This window comes from Amblyraja radiata, chromosome 1 (genome assembly GCF_010909765.2).
Source record: "Amblyraja radiata isolate CabotCenter1 chromosome 1, sAmbRad1.1.pri, whole genome shotgun sequence".
NCBI classification, from domain to species: Eukaryota; Metazoa; Chordata; class Chondrichthyes; order Rajiformes; family Rajidae; genus Amblyraja; species Amblyraja radiata.
Genome location: NC_045956.1, coordinates 166,054,895 through 166,070,985, shown reverse-complemented (window position 1 = coordinate 166,070,985; position 16,091 = coordinate 166,054,895). Strand labels below are relative to the sequence as shown.

The 16,091-nt window shown below is 40.9% G+C and overlaps 1 protein-coding gene across 10 annotated transcripts in view; it reads right to left on the bottom strand.

Moving 5' to 3' along the window:
* Positions 1-16,091, bottom strand: part of ctbp1 (C-terminal binding protein 1) — a 228,049-nt gene that overhangs the window by 55,065 nt on the left and 156,893 nt on the right. For 2 of the 10 annotated variants that reach the window (XM_033034750.1, XM_033034761.1), the window contains exon 1: positions 5,416-5,603. The exons of 4 other annotated variants lie outside the window; for them this stretch is intronic. Coding sequence is in view for 3 of the 6 variants with exons in the window: in XM_033034722.1 (XP_032890613.1) it covers positions 4,685-4,812; positions 5,170-5,231 (190 nt within the window). In the remaining 3 variants the exon portion in view is untranslated. Of the gene's footprint in view, positions 1-4,684; positions 4,813-5,169; positions 5,247-5,370; positions 5,608-16,091 lie in introns of those variants that run through there. 4 more of the 10 variants (XM_033034722.1, XM_033034735.1, XM_033034730.1 and 1 more) reach the window with 4 other exon arrangements.

Sequence of the window (16,091 nt, the reverse complement as noted above, 5' to 3'; positions counted from 1 at the left end):
AAGAATAACTTCCTACCAGCAGCCATCAATCAGGCTCTCGAAACACAACATCACACTAACCTCAGCAACTATGAACTTCTATGGATTATAGTTGGTTGCATGAAGGATTTTGGTTTTTGCAAGAGTATTATAGTTATTAATTTAATGATTTTATAAAAATGATTCTATTTATCTGCATTTCCAGGCCTGCTGCAAGTAAGTACTTCATTGTTCCATTGATGGTACATATGGAAATTAAACACTGTTAACTCAAATTTCATTCCATGTATAAAATACATTAATAGTACTATCTATGTACAACCAAGTTACAACATTTTTTGTGACATTACATAAGTGTCAAAATGGATGTTCAGAAGGAAAAGGTTATTCCAGTTTAGACACATTACAGTAAAATCAAGCTTGAGACTGTTATCATTCTCATATAATTATACCTTCAAGTAATATAGTAATAATAGATCACAAACATACCAGCAGTCTTCAATCATTTAAAAGTCAGCGATATAGGGGTAAAAACATTAATACAAAAATTAAGTTTGTTTCTATCGACTCCCATTCTTGTTAAAAGGCATGAAAATTAGCAAAGGTTCCTACACGCTGGGGCATGATTCTGCAATGGTGTCCTTTCTGCTGGAGTGCTCCATTAAGAGGTAGCGCCAAAGAAAAATGCCATTTAAAATGTATTGTTTGGCTATACACTACTTCAAATACAAACTATTGTTTATAGTTTTCTTTAAATCATGAAATAAATCTTTCCAAGATCTTATGACCTCTGAAAAAACCCACAAAACAATTACTATGCATCAAACAGGCTCAACAAATGATGTCCTATACCACACTTAGCAGCCTTTCTTAGAACGCAATGCAGTTGTGCATGGAGAACTCCTTTTTATGCTATTATTTGTTCGATTAAATCAGTTTTCTTTGGAGTAGGTCATCTGAGAAAACCAGAAATCTGCAGCAGTTGACCAAGCTGTATGTAAACTAATTTCATTTCTTCAGAAAAGCAATCAAACACGGGTGAAGTTCCACCAAGAAATAACTTTACCGACATAGAATTTATCAAAATTCTAAAATTCTGATGTACGCTCAGTCCAGCCTTAACAGGAAGAAAGAGATAAAAGATAAATTTCAGGTAAAAGAAAGACATTGGTTGCAAGGATAGGCGTGGCATTACACAATGGTGCAGATTTTAAAGTACATAGAATTCATGTTTTGGCCTGTTATGATATGTTCAAATTTATATCATTGACCTGGATTGTGAAAGTTAAGAATGTCAAGAGTAATTGCATCCGCGACAACCTTGGCATGACAAATTAAGTGAATAAGACGTTGTCACTGAAGTGAATGATGCTTTCAATCTAATGAAATAAAAATCGTAAGTATTTTATTTAAACTTGTTTAGACACAGGAAGTGCAATCTACAGTGCTTGTTTTACCATTGTTCTGGAGTATCTAATGAAGCATGCACCAATATGGAGATTAACTGGAAAGCATAATATTTGAAACAACCAATTAAAATCCCTCTGCGTGTAATTGTAGTACAGGTACAAGTTTTAGTTTGATCAATACTTTAAAAATTGGCATTTTAGATCATTGTTTAAGCAATGTCCACACAGTTGAAGTGAAACTCTGAAGACAACACACTACAAATATTTATGATTTGAAATAAAATGAATACCTATTTAAAAATGCATCAAGCACAGCCCCAGCACGACTTTGTTAAAGACACATTATATTTGATAAATTTGCTGAGGATTTGGAAGTAGCCAATAGGGCGGTCAATGGAAATAACATCGATGCAGTATGCAATGGATTTTCTAAAGGGTTACTAATAATCACATATAGGTAGTTTTTTTAAAGTTTAGTTTATTTAAAGTTTAAGGCAAGACGTAGCAGGGTGGAGAGAATGTCAGTTGACGAGCAAGAAAGAGTTGGAGTTAAGGGTGTGCCAGGCCTCAAATGATGGAGTTCAGGCATCAGTATGATTTCTATCTTTGCTGTCTTGAGCAATGAGAGAGTGATAAGGTACTGTAGTTGAGAAGTTGCTGTGAAGCGACACAAAACATTGGCTCGAGAACTTTGTGTAGTAGTGTGCTAATTACGCTACGGGTTTGTTGTGGGAAAAAAATCCCTTCAAGGCAACTACAAAATGTTAATGTATTCACTGGTGGATAAGATCCAGAAGATTCAGGAAAACCTTTTCTCTAGTGCTTTCAATGTTTCCGCATGAAATAAGGCAAACAAATAAGTGCATTTCTACAAAAGTTCATCCAAAAAAGTCCACCAGGTAAATGCCTATTACTTTGCTTTTCTATCATTTAAACAATCTGTCAGCTTCCAAATTAGACAAGATTCATCACCATAGAAACTACCATCTTGGTGTCTGCATGACCATTTCCTATTTACACAAAACATGTTTATATACTTGGATCATATCAAAATTTGCAGATGGAGGGATTTCAATTCAGCAGTTTCCAATTGGTGAAACTACTACTTTCAATTTGTCTCCAAACTGCGACCGATAAATGGAGATCACAGAAGGTGGTAATTATATGGAACAAGCTGTCAGAGGAGGTAGTTGCGGCAGGTAACATAACAACAGTTAAAATACATTTGAACAGGTACATGGACATGAAAGATTTTGAGGGATACGAGCCAAACGCAAGCAGGTGGGACCAGTGTAGATTGGGCATCTTGGTCAGCATGGGCAAGTTGAACCAAATGGACTTATTTCTGCATGACTCAATAACGACTGGACTACCCCTAACATTACATGCTTCTTTACCACCTTCTCTTTTGAAGTAGTAAAATAGCAACATCGTAGTGTTGTGGGCAGGTACCATGGATAGTTGGGGCTTAGAGGATTTGCGTCAAATTTGGGCAGGTGCGACTAACGCAAATGGATATGATTGACTGTTGGTAATTCTATATTTCTATGTTTAATGACAATGTCGGGATTGTTGCAAAATTAGCAAAGTAGATGGGTCACCTTGATCGGCATGGGCACGTCAGGCCAAAGGACCCGTTTCTGCGCTGTATGACTATGACTAGTAAACCAGCAGTACATCAGATTTAATATCATTTTAATTCTTCTAGTAAACTATGATAATCTAGGAATGACAAACAAGTTGATCATCATTGGTGATTTTCAAGGTAATAAATCTCTCTATTCTCTTGTTCATCCAGTTAACTTGACATGGCTGTGTTATCAGGCAGGAAGAGGAATATAGGACAGTACAGCGTAGGAATAGGCCTTTCGGCCCACGTTGTCCATGCCCAATCCAATGCCAAGTTAAACTAGTTTCTTCAGGCTGCAAATGCTCTGTACCCCTTCATTCTCAACATATCCGTGCTTAAAAGCCTTTTAAACACCATTATTGTGGCGAGGAATGGAGAGTTAATGGGCAAATCAACTCTCATACCCACTTCACAGAATAGAATTCTGTCTTCACTAGACTGTGGTAAGGTTCCAGTTGTATGGTACAGTCACCAATCAGTAAACAAAGACAACAGTTAAGTTAAAATGAACAAATTAGGTTCTGCACTAACAGTCTGAATTTAAACACAACATTTATTTTTCTCTGAGCCAAGAACAGGCGCCTTGAACTTTCAGCCTTTTCGCTTGTAGGAGAAATATCACCAGAAAGATTGCTGAATTACAACAAAAAAAATCCACATTTATGGATATTCCCTCCTGATGCAAGTTTGATGCTTATTCCTCCACAAATTTGATTTTTTATTACCTTCTGAAATGAACTGCTGCATGGCATGAATTAAAAACAGAGACAAAACAGAAGGTAAAACTGTAAAGCCATCTTACATCATTGAACAAAATTGCGCCAAAAATACATACAATCATGTCATTACTTGACAGAATTTTTCCAATGTATGCTTCATCAGTGTTAGCATTTGCAAAGCTCACTCTTGGTTCATTAAAAAATATGGACAGGGATCAACATCACTCAGTGGTTACAAACCCAGTAAAGATTTACACAGCATTCATTCATCTTACTAATGTGTTTCACTGCAGCACCAGGAGGCAGAAAAGTACCAATATATGGAAAAATATATAATTTATTCCACAATGCAATTTATAAATCTTGAGATGTATTAAAATTACACTACTTAACATAACTCTCTCACTTATGTTCAGATGCAGAGAATTTTTGAGCAATCTTCATCCTATAAACTGTAAAATCACTATGTGGATATATTTTAACTTAGTTTTCTGCAATCTCTCACTTAACCAGCCTACAGATGTGTAAACATATTTGCACTAGATTTTTTTCCCCACTTATTGAAAAGACTGATAACTTAACTCTTACAAAATTCATATCTATTGCTGGACTGAATTTTTTTTAAATTATTCCAGACACAAGGAATGAGTTAGGTGACAAGGATATTTTCACTGATATAATAAATAAGGTGAAACACACGGGATAAATAGCTTCAAAATGCAATTAAACATAAATATTAACACGCATTTTGCAATATTAATCCCCTGCTTTGTATTTGTCTATCCAAGCAGGAGATTTTTGTTTCGTCATGTATTTATATATATTTAAATGTATATAAATCAAGTCTCCCGGACTCCCAAACAAAAGAAGCAAACCTGAACATGTTACTACAACGTTTAGTAGAACTCATTTCTCAAGCCGATATAAAATTACTTGATGTTACGTACTGCTCAAAGATTTTCCAAAGGAAAACTGCTGGGGCTGTCCTCGCTTGCTGAACACAGAAGATTCATTCAACACATCCACTGCATTGGGAGACGTGAATATACAGAATCCCACGCATTGAATTTCAGAACTGCTGAGCAGAGGGAAATATTAATACAAAAAGCTGATGTTTCTTTGTCGAAAACACCACCCACCCCGATCCCAACAAACCAGACTTTCTTTAAGGGGGGGGGGGGTCCAGATTGGAATATTGAATGCTAAATAATTCCTTAGCAAAAAAAAAGTTATTAAGCGCTGGCTGTCCAGTTTGAGATTTAAACATTAGTTATTGGTTTCCACTTAAGTCATCAACTGAAGTAGAAAAAAATGGATACAGCTAATTCAAAATTAAACAACAAAAGAAAAAAGTCACGCATTTGCCAAAAGTAAAAATAAACATTAACAAGAGCAATGCACAAACCAAACGAATAGCGAGAAAAAGTGCTACCGGTTTGTTATTCGATCAAATAAAGCGCCTGATGTCCTACTGAGGACGGCGTGTGAAACCATTTGTAAAAGTCCTCATGAACACTCTTTCAATATCAAGCCTGCAAAATGTAAGCGGCGGGGGTGGGGGGAGGAAGAGAGTTGGAGAGAGCCAGCTGCAATGTACACACACTCGTAATATTTTAACTCCGCCAGCACACACCTTTATTTAAGACAGTTCCAGCGAACGAAAGCCAAGAATCATTACCTAGAGGTAACCCTTTGCTCTGGAGGTGAGAGCTCCCCATCTACACAGCCGTTATTTTCCCCATTTCCTGAGAGGGCTTCCTTTTCACATGAGATATGAAAATACTGGGCATATGGCGGCCACTTCAATTTTCCCAGAAATAAAGCACAGCCAAGTGGTGCTGCTGTCTCCGAGTGGGAGAGGCGCAATGCTGCAGCTTATAGGCTGCCAGCGTCACCTGACACGTTCAGCGCTGCACACTCAGCTGAGTTCAGAAAGGACACATCAACTATGGGATATCTATCATCTAATCACAATGCACAGTTCATCACTTTGAGCGACCCAGGACTTAATACACTGGCAAGTTTAAAAATATATAACTGATTTCCAGCTGGTTGAATTTTGAGGAGGATTGTTCCCCCTTGTGCTTTCCTGCAACTAACACTGTCAGCACTGAGTTCTCTTCCTCCCTGTGGCAAGAGGCTGCTGTGTCATTAAGCAAACAGTTCAGCCTCGTATAATCATCCCGCTTAACTTAAAAAGCAGCAGTGATACATCAAGGGGCGATAGCAATTCATTCTCTGCAGTCTATCTGCGGCATTTTCTCTTTTTTTTAAACAAAAAGTATACACGGCAAGGTTATAGCTCTCCTCGATCGATTTCAGGCGCGAAGCCTGCGGTTCCGAAGTTCAAGAACTGCAGGGATAGAGGGGAGGGGGGTTGATCAAAGCAAGGATCAATCATTCACATCAGAATGTTCTCTCTCAACCAACGCTGATGTGGGTCTGTGCACACGGGAGTTAGCAATAGACCAGACACACAAAAGCCAAATGGAAAGCAAACCAAAATTAATAGTTTATGTGCAACTCCGTGTTACAATTAAGACAATTCTTAAGTGCCTGCCGCGACTACACGAATAAAAAATGAAAGTGCAATTTGAAACCCTGCTCTAGAGGTATCCAGGAAGCCAAGTATTTAAAAATGTTGCTTAAAAACCGATTAGCGTAATGGAAAAAAAATACTGAATAAAACAATGTTCCACACAACCACCCACATGGTTTTAGGCTTGCGGTGATCTGATACAGTAGTTAGGTGAGTCATTAGATACTCGTGGTCTATTTTTATAATGAATGCTTCAGCAAAAAAGATAAAATGATCTATCTGGCCCGACGAATAGCAAAATAACAGCAATGAATCATTAGCAAAACACAAAGTGCTGGAGGGACTCAGCGGGTCAGGCAGCATTGTGGAGGAAATGGACAGACGACATTTCTTGGTTGGACTTCTTTCACTCCTAGCCATTGTCACTTACTTCACCCATTTGCCAAACCCCCCGTATCCACCAGGCTTTGCCCCATCCCAACATTCTTTTCCAGTTTTCCAATCCTTATGCCATCAGTCTGAAGAACTGTCTAGACCTGAAATATTATCTGTCCATTCTCTCCAAGGACATTAACTGACCCGCTGAGTTCCTCCAGCACTTTGTGCTTTGCCCAAGATTCCAGCATCTGTAGTTTCTTGTGCCTCCGATGAATTATTAATATTATGTGATCTAAGATCTTTTGTTTAATAGTACTGCATCATTGAGTTTATATATTGGTACATATAGTCACTGACCGATTGACCTAATTTATTTTGTACTTACTAGCACTTCCTTTAAACTAAAACATTATTCATAACAAATAATTATTTTCACTGGTGATGGTAGGGAGTGGGCAGACAAAATTAATGTTTATAACAAATAGTGTTATTTCATTGTAATAATATCACTTCATGTACTCCGCATGAAACAATTTATCTTTTTTTAATGCAGGGGTGAGGTACTGTACAGGAAATGCTGTCAATCCTGCATCCGGTTTAAATGTGGGATTCTATTTTTAAATCAAAACTTTATGCAATTGCATTTCACCTCTTCGGTCAAACCTCTGCCATGAGAATGTTACAGTTCACACCATGATTTGGTTCACAATTCAGTTTAGAAATATTCATTAACACTACTCTTTTGACAAAAGGACACCTGGGTACCTAGTGAATACACTTCCAAGATCATATTTTCCCCCCAAAGTAGCACATTATGGAATCAGAAAGATGAAAATGATCCAAAACAATGAACGTTCTCTTTTTCCTTTCTTCCACCAGTGCAAGACATAGCTAGCAGCAAAAGAGCAAACCATGACATTGCATAAATTAGCAAAGAATTGAATGTCATAGCCAGGAATTCAAAACATTTAAATACTTTACATAGTTTATAGCCACTGATATCTCAGCTGCACATTTGAGCAGGATGGGACGCAGCTTGACTTTTTATGGTAACATTGGGAAGATCACAGTCAATTAATCATCCCAACAAATTACTGATGATGAAAATTGGAAGATATAGAATGGGCTGACGGGCCAGGTACACGTGTTCCCATTACTGTACACAGTTGAAATCTTCAGAGTATGGATTTGTTTAGAGGGTCTGCCGAAAGATGCAAGGGTCCTTGTCATGATTCTTACCAAGGAGCCAAGTAACAGAGGATCCGATCCATGATCTATGACCTCTAATCTGTGGGCTGTTACCAAGGACACACCTGGAGATGGACATCAGGTGCTGCTGGAAAGTCTTCATTTTGGTGAAATACACACTTTGGTCTGCCCAAAACTTGTAAGTCTTCCAGCACAGCGAGATGCCGGTAAGAGAATACCGCCGACTGGCCCATTTCAGATTGCAGGAATACATTCTGAGGGGCACAGTGAAGCATGGTCAGCCAAGGCGAAGGCAAAGATTCTGTGGGGGAGGACCACAGTCTGGGGTCCTTCAACTACTGGACATTGAGGGGCTGTGTTCTGTGGCTTATAATGGTGTTCATTACTCAAGGGCTGTGAAAGCTTAATCATTCAAGAGAGATTGATAGATTTTTAGATATTTAAGGGGATCTGAGGATAAGGGATTAGTGGAAGAAAGTGGTGATGGGGTAAAATCTTCAATCGCGTTCTTAGTGAATCACAGAGCAACCACAAGGGGATAATTGACCTGTTCCTGTTTCTTATGCGTCCACAAGAAGGGTGGGACCATGATAAAAGACAAGGGAAAAGATAGCCCAGAAGTGATGGAAGATTCAAGTAATGCGAGAGACAAAATAAAGGAATCTGAGGAACAAAGCAAGCAATACTAGACAAATCACAAGAAATGGAATTCCAATTATTTTAGACATTGGAAAATTCCATAAATATAATGATAAGCATCTTTTCACAGACAATGGTTTCAATGTGCCTCTGATTACCATTGGCGTGGCTGAGTTAAAATGCACTAGAAAGGAAGCCAGATAAAGACATCAGGAAGAATGGAGTTAAAAGATGAAGTAAAGTGTTGGAAGGAGCAACAGTTTGTTCTGCATTATAAATACATGGCAACACTTCGTAATTTGTGGCAATAGCTCACATAAACACTTAAGCAGCAAAAAAAACCGTACCAATCATGAGAATCCGAAATCATGTAATTCTGAGGTGGTAATAACAAGAAAAGCCGTGCCAAGGAAAGCAACAGAAAACATGAATCGGTGATGCAACAATTGGTATGAAAAGGACACATAAATTCACTGAAAAATAAGCTCTACAAATTCTCGATATGGTATTGTAAAATTCAAAATTAAAACTCAGTGGAAATTGTATGTGTCTGTCTGTCTGACATAATCAATATCACAATGTGACCTATGAAAATAGATGTCAAACTGTTTGCTGAATCATTCATCCACAAATTGTTATACCTAATCATTTTTGGATGATTTGATTCTCAGGGTTGAAAACATTAGTGTATATTTCCACATTAATACAGGAATTGGATCCAAATTTTATTTTCATATTACATATTTCATCAAGAAAAATTAAAACCTTTTTCAAAGCTGTACAATTTGTGCTCACACAAGCGAGGAAATCTTTGAACTATCTCATACTGTCTGTGACCGAGAAAGATTAGAGTTCAGGAGCTTCCCCTACACAGAACTACCCAATTAACACATTGAAATTATTCTCTTAGTTGCATCACAACAGAGTCCAGCAACTACTGAAGAGGAAGATCATTATAGATTATACAGATCAAGAGGCTTGGGGAAAAAAAAGCTTTTGCTTGATCTTCTTCAAATGGAAAGGTCTCCTACAATTTTATGTCTATCTAAGTGAGAGATTTGTTTTCAAGTAAAAGCTTTGTAATATCCTCTCAAAATGTGTCATGGCACCAGTACACTGCATAACTATTTTTTGGAAAGTCAAAAATCTTAAGTTAAAATTACTACATTAAAAATAAAATCTGTAAGGCACACTATGTCAGCCTGACACATACAAAATTCAGCTATTTAAAAAAAATATGCCTATAGAGAGCATTTTAAGACGTCTTATACTTCAGCATTAAAAAATGTAACATTCAGTATTATATGTACATCAAGAACCATAATGTTTTTGGCATTTCCCTAACTCATGCTTACACGATTCCCTCTATTTGCTGCCCAATAGAATATGAGCTTTGTGCTGGGTTTGATGTCATGATCCTGAAATACTTCATAGCTCAGATGGCCAAGGGCTGCAGTGAAGATATGGATGCATTTCACAAAATTACATCTGTCTTTATTGAGAGGTTGCTCCCTAGATATGGGCAGTGGTCCCTGTTTTCCCGAGTTGTTGTTGCAGAGCAGTGGTGTAACATGAAGGAGGCTAATGCAAGATAATTTGTATCTTCTGCCCCTACGGTACCCGCTGCCACTTCATCCAGCCGGCATGCCCGCTGACTCCCATCCCCCCCCCCCCCCCCCCCGGCTCTCCCCTAGAGTGGCCCCGAACCGGGGGGGGGGGGGGGGGGGGATGGGAGTCAGCGGGCACGCCGGCTCTTGACTATTTTCTGCATTTCATCGTAAAATGTTCCTGTTATTAAAAAATAGTAATGTCTATCCTGTCATGAGTATGTGTGAGCCTGCAGCCCTTCACCTCCACCCCCCTCCCCTCAGTCCGACACCGAGATCCTGCTGAAGATGGGCAGCTGCCGGCTGGATGAAGTGGCAGCGGGTACCGTAGGGGGAAAAGCTGATGGTGTGCAAGGTACGTCTTGTTCTTGGGGTGGCGGATGAGGGCGCGCAGCTCGGGCTGTGGGCGAACTGCCACTTGTCGCCGTAGCGGCCCATCGGGGAGCGGGTTCCTCTGGAGTTGGAGCGGGGCTGGGCTGGAGTTGCTGTTGGCTGTGGGTCTCTGGGTTCTCCGTGCTTGCAGTGGGCTTGGTAGGCCTGGGGGTCGGTGTCCCGTTGGTCCTGATGTCTCCGGCCACCCCCCTGGACAGGAGCTGAGACTGGGAACTGTACCGCCCTTGCCCCCTCCCTCTGCAACTGCAAACAACCCCACTCTCCTGCTCACCTAACCCACCCATCCCCCCCCCACCTTTCCCTCCCAACTCCAGTCCCGTCCCGACCCCCTGGGAAACTGAAGGGAGCGACTGCCCCGGGGCGACTGGCACTGACCTGCTGGCATCGCCGACGTGATGACAGTGCAAAGCCCCCGCGCCGGTGAAATGGGCGGGGAGCTGGAGAGGGGAGGGAAGGGGTCACACACATGGCCGGGAAGCAGAGGGGTGTAGGTGGGGGTGGTGACAGATAGGGCCAACAATGAGTGGAGAAAGACAGAAACACCGACGTGCAAAGGAGACCTACAACAGTGCATGATCTACCTCGCGTTATGGCAGGTGATTGTCGCCTGCCCGCTGTTCCTGACGCTAAAGCCTTGAGATCGTTGCCCTTCGTGTTGGCCTGGAGGGGGAGGGGGGTATTGTGCTGTTTGATCGCCCCCTGCTATCCCAGGGACGGAGACACAGCGGCTTTTGAGAATGGTGGGCAATCACTTCCAAAGTGTCTACCCACACAGTCAGTACACCTCTCCTACACTTGTCTCCCGCACTAAGATCATCCCGCAGAGAATGATCCCAGCCTAACCCAAGAGCCATGTCACCCCAGACAGATTAATGACGCCCCCCCCACCCCCCCAACCTCTCTCCACCTCAACTCACGCCTGGGCACCAAAGCAGCTCAGGAGGCGAACCCTGAGCTCCGTCTCGCAACAATCTGATGTGCACATCCGTCCACATTCAAAGATTTAATCTCCCGTCTCCCCGCAGTGTGTAGACATGGCAGTAAATTCAATTAAAACATATCAAACCTGTGTGTTTCAAACAAATCATAAGTATAACTGCTCTGGCACTGGATGGTGCGCATTTTTCACTCGGGGTACCTCTTGTGTCAACTCGCAACGTGAGACTCAGCTTTTAGGGTAAGTCTCACTCTTTTGTATGCTTCATTAAACGAGTCAACGATGACAACAACAGCAGCCTCCGAACTTGTACATAAGTAAGCACTGTTATGAACTGCACCTCGATGATTAAGGCAGGAGGAAGGACTAGCCACAGTAGAACCATCAAAGAAACTAAGAGGAACCATCGATGCTGCCTTTACAAAATTCTCCAAGGAGTCTGAAGAAGGGTCCAGATCCGAATCATCACCTATCCTTTTTCTTCAAAGATGTTGCCTGTCCTACTGAGTTACTCCAGCAATTTGTGTCCAATTTCTCTATATCACTGTCAGGAAAAGCAAACCTGTGATCTCTCACTTGTCATTATCCCCAGCTTTAAAGCCCGATTTATGTGACATCGACAGCAAAGGATGGGCTTCCTCATTGTTGCCATGAACCACACCAGACACAGCATAGAGCAAGAGATTGATTACCAGCTGGACAGAGGGAAAGATTCAATGACATTCTCAAGGCCTCCTTGAAACTGTACCATCCCCACCACACAGTGATGATATATGATGGGATACAAACCTCATTGTAAGGATCACAAACTGTTCACCTGTCCTCGCACCAAGCATGTTCTGCAGCTCAACACGCATCTCAAACTGAATGATTCAGAAGGGGTGGGGGTGGGGGAAACAAGTCTCTGATTATGTACCATCCCCAGCCCGGACTGAAGAAGGGTCTCGACCCGAAACGTCGCCTATTCCTTCTCTCAAAGATGCTGCCTAACTCGCTGAGTTTCTCCAGCAATTTTGTCTACCTCCGATTATGTTGGCTGCTTTTCTGAGGTATCGTGATGGGTCGATGGAGTCAATGGTGGGGAGTCTCGTCTGTGTAATGGACTGGGTTACATCCACAACTCTCTGAAAGTTCTTGCAGTCATAGGCAGAGCCAAACCAAGTTGTGAGACAATCCCATGTTATGCTTTCTATGGTGCATTTATGGAAGAGTCAATGAAGACCAGCCAAAGGAAGTTGAAGTTGAAGCGTGGTTGGTCCACTACAGATCTGTGCTAATATTTACACCAAGGACCTTGAAGCTCCCAACCATTTCCACTTCAGCACTATTGATGCAGTGCAGCGTAGATTCACAAGATTGATCCCTGGGATGGCGGGACTGTCATATGAGGAAAGATTGAAAAGACTAGGCTTGTATTCACCGGAGTTCAGAAGGGGGGATCTTATAGAAACATATAAAATTATAAAAGGACTGGACAAGCTAGATGCAGGAAAACTTTTTCACCCAGAGAGTTGTGAATTTGTGGATTTCCCTGCCAAAGAAGGCAGTGGAGGCCAAATCACTGGATGGATTTAAGAGAAAGTTAGATAGAGCTCTAGAGGCTAGTGGAATCAAGGGATATGGGGAGAAGGCAGGCACGGGTTATTGATTGGGGACGATCAGCCATGATTACAATGAATGGCGGTGCTGGCTCGAAGGGCCGAATGGCCTTCTCCTGCACCTATTTTCTATGCTGATTGGGGAATATAGTCTTCAACCCTTTATGAAGTTGATAAGTAGCTCCTTCATCTTGTTGCCACTGATATTGTTGTCCTGACATCATGTTACTAATATCTCTATCTCCTTCTGTCAGTGGGTTCAGAAATGGAGAGGACTTGAATGTAGGCTCACCGAGAAATACTGAAGAAAACCCAAAATCCAAACGCGAATGGAACTGACAGATATAGACCTGGAACAGACAGAACTCAGAAATGCTATTGAACCGACAGAATGCAGAAATGATAAGTCACCCATTACTTCTCTCCAGAGATGCTGCCTGTCCCACTGAGTTACTCCAGCTTTTTGTGTCTAACACAATTCAATAGTCTGGAATCCTTATTGCAGAGATGTTGAACATCTAACTTTCTTAATGATCCAAAGTACATGTAATCAGGGATTCAGAGAGGGTGAAATAGAACTTTTATTGGATAGACAAAAAGTACATTGTGAACAAGAGAAACATTAAAATGAAATAAAATGGAAAAAATGAAGAAGGGTCTCGACCCGAAACGTCACCTATTCCTTCGCTCCATAGATGCTGTCTCACCGGCTGAGTTTCTCCAGCATTTTTGTCTACCTTAAAATGAAATATCATCTCATTTGTAAAATATCCAAATCATTTTTATTACAGTCTAAGAAATGAAGTGTAACAGATAACCCCAAATATGTTTATAATAAATAGCACGATAATTCAGTCATAAGCACTGGTAATATATTGACACGCGTCAAATTTAAAATATTGAAATAACACAATTGCAACAACTGAAGAGAGATGATATAAAGGGCATATATTGCAACAAAAACTCTGAAGTTTTCAACATACATAGTTATTCTTTGTCAAATTTACAAAGTATGACAGGAAATTTTAGATAGCTCTTCAGTAAATTCACCGTGTCTGGGTGGTGTTATGAATTGCAGTTGTTTTGGTTTCATGAAAATGAGATGAGGTTCTAAGACCCTTGCAGTGTCTGCATGACAAATATCCACAAGTAAGACAAGATGTGCTAGTCAGCCCCAGTGTGTCTATTAGTGGCACTGCAAATGAAGAATGGTGTAGATTAATAATATCACGTTGAGACAATGGATTGGATTGAACTATCTACTGACTGAGCATCTTCCCTATGGCAATAAGTTAATTATTGTATTTCAGATAGTTTGACATCCACTGATAGAAAAAAGTATTGTTAGAGATACTATTGTTCTGCCAAGCTCTTGTTTGTCAGTTTTAACCATACATTTGTAATTCTGCATTTTGTAGCGATTCACTTCATGAAAAATGTGCTAAATTTGCCCAAATAGCTGCGGCTCACACTGCAGATCCGGCCCAGCTTATAAATGCCCATTATGACCAGCCCGTCATATGAATCAGCAATTGGGGACAGGCGTGATAGATTTGTCGGCTGTTGCAAGGTTGCAGTCATCTTTTGCCATGTTGGAACTAGGTTCGCAGCCACATACCCGACCTGCACACTGTTTGGGTTAAGAACAATTAACGGAAGTGAGCTGGGGATGATATGAAGGAACTGCAGATGCTGGTTTAAACCAAAGATAGACACAAAATGCTGGAGTAACTCAACGGGACAGGCAGCATCTCTGGAGAGAAGGAATAGGTGATGTTTCGGGTCGAGACCCGTGCTTCATTATGCTACCTGATTGTTTTGAAGTGTTTTTAGATTTCTCAATATCAGATATATAAAATATTATTAAGAGACGTCACAAGTTTGGTCGGAGCTGCCTTCTCATATGTGTCTGTCAAAGCTCGTTGGGGGCATTCTGTACATCAAACTGTACATCTCCCCCCCCCCCCTCCCTTCTGTCGTGCGGTAGACTAACTCCCCTCTCCAATCTTTGCACACTTGCCACTAGTCACTGAAATTTCATGCTTTAATGTATCTTGTGTTTTATGACAGATGGCAGATCAATTTCCCTCCTGGGATAAATAAAGTTCTATCGTATCGTATCGTATAGAGAAATGAATTTCACTGTACCTCGGTACATTTAACAAATAAAGTACCATACTATAGTTTAATAGCAGCATGGTATAGGATTATATTCACTGCTCTGATATTTCAGCATTGGTGTTATTATAAAGTTGGTTTTCCAGTTGCAGCTTTGGATCACATCTGGCCATTTGTATTCCACTTTCACATGGATTTCCATGGACATTCCAATACTCGAAAAAGCTCACCCTTCACAGTTCACATAGAACCTCACATTGATCAAAATAATTCAGATGCAAGGAATAGCATAAAGAAAAGTTCCGCAAATCATGCAGCTGGCAAAGAGAGAGGAACAAGAGTTAATATCTCTGGCTATCATTAAGTGAAAAGTCATTGGCCTGAAGTGCTTTCAAGAAAGGATCATTAAAAAAGTTAGGCTGGCAGTTATGTACCGAGTTTTACTTAATTTTAACAGAGCCTCAGAAAATGAAGACTGCATATTTTTGATGCAGTAATGCCATAATAATGTCTGTAACTTCTTTAAATCTGCACCCAAAAGTACTGCAAGAAAAGCTTCAACACACTGACTGCAGCAATTTGTGGCTCAGTGCCATCTAAGAGGGTGGCTGCATTGACAAATGCTAGCACCACCTTCATCCTGTGAATGAATCGAAAGACAATTACAGAATGAAATAATATTTTGAAGAGATAATAAAACAAAACATAAGATAATATGGCTACATATTGGCGCGCGGCGAGAATGTCCAGGAAAGCCACGCAGGCCCGATCCACCGGCTGAACAACCGCGCTGCTGATGACCAGAACGACGACCAGAAAGACCGGAATGCGCCCCGGTAGGCCCGACTCACCTCACTGGCCTCCCAGGGTACTACGGTGAAGCCAGGTGGTGAGGCCTGTCTGGGCCAAAGGAGCCTCAGCAGTGGCGGCAATGGG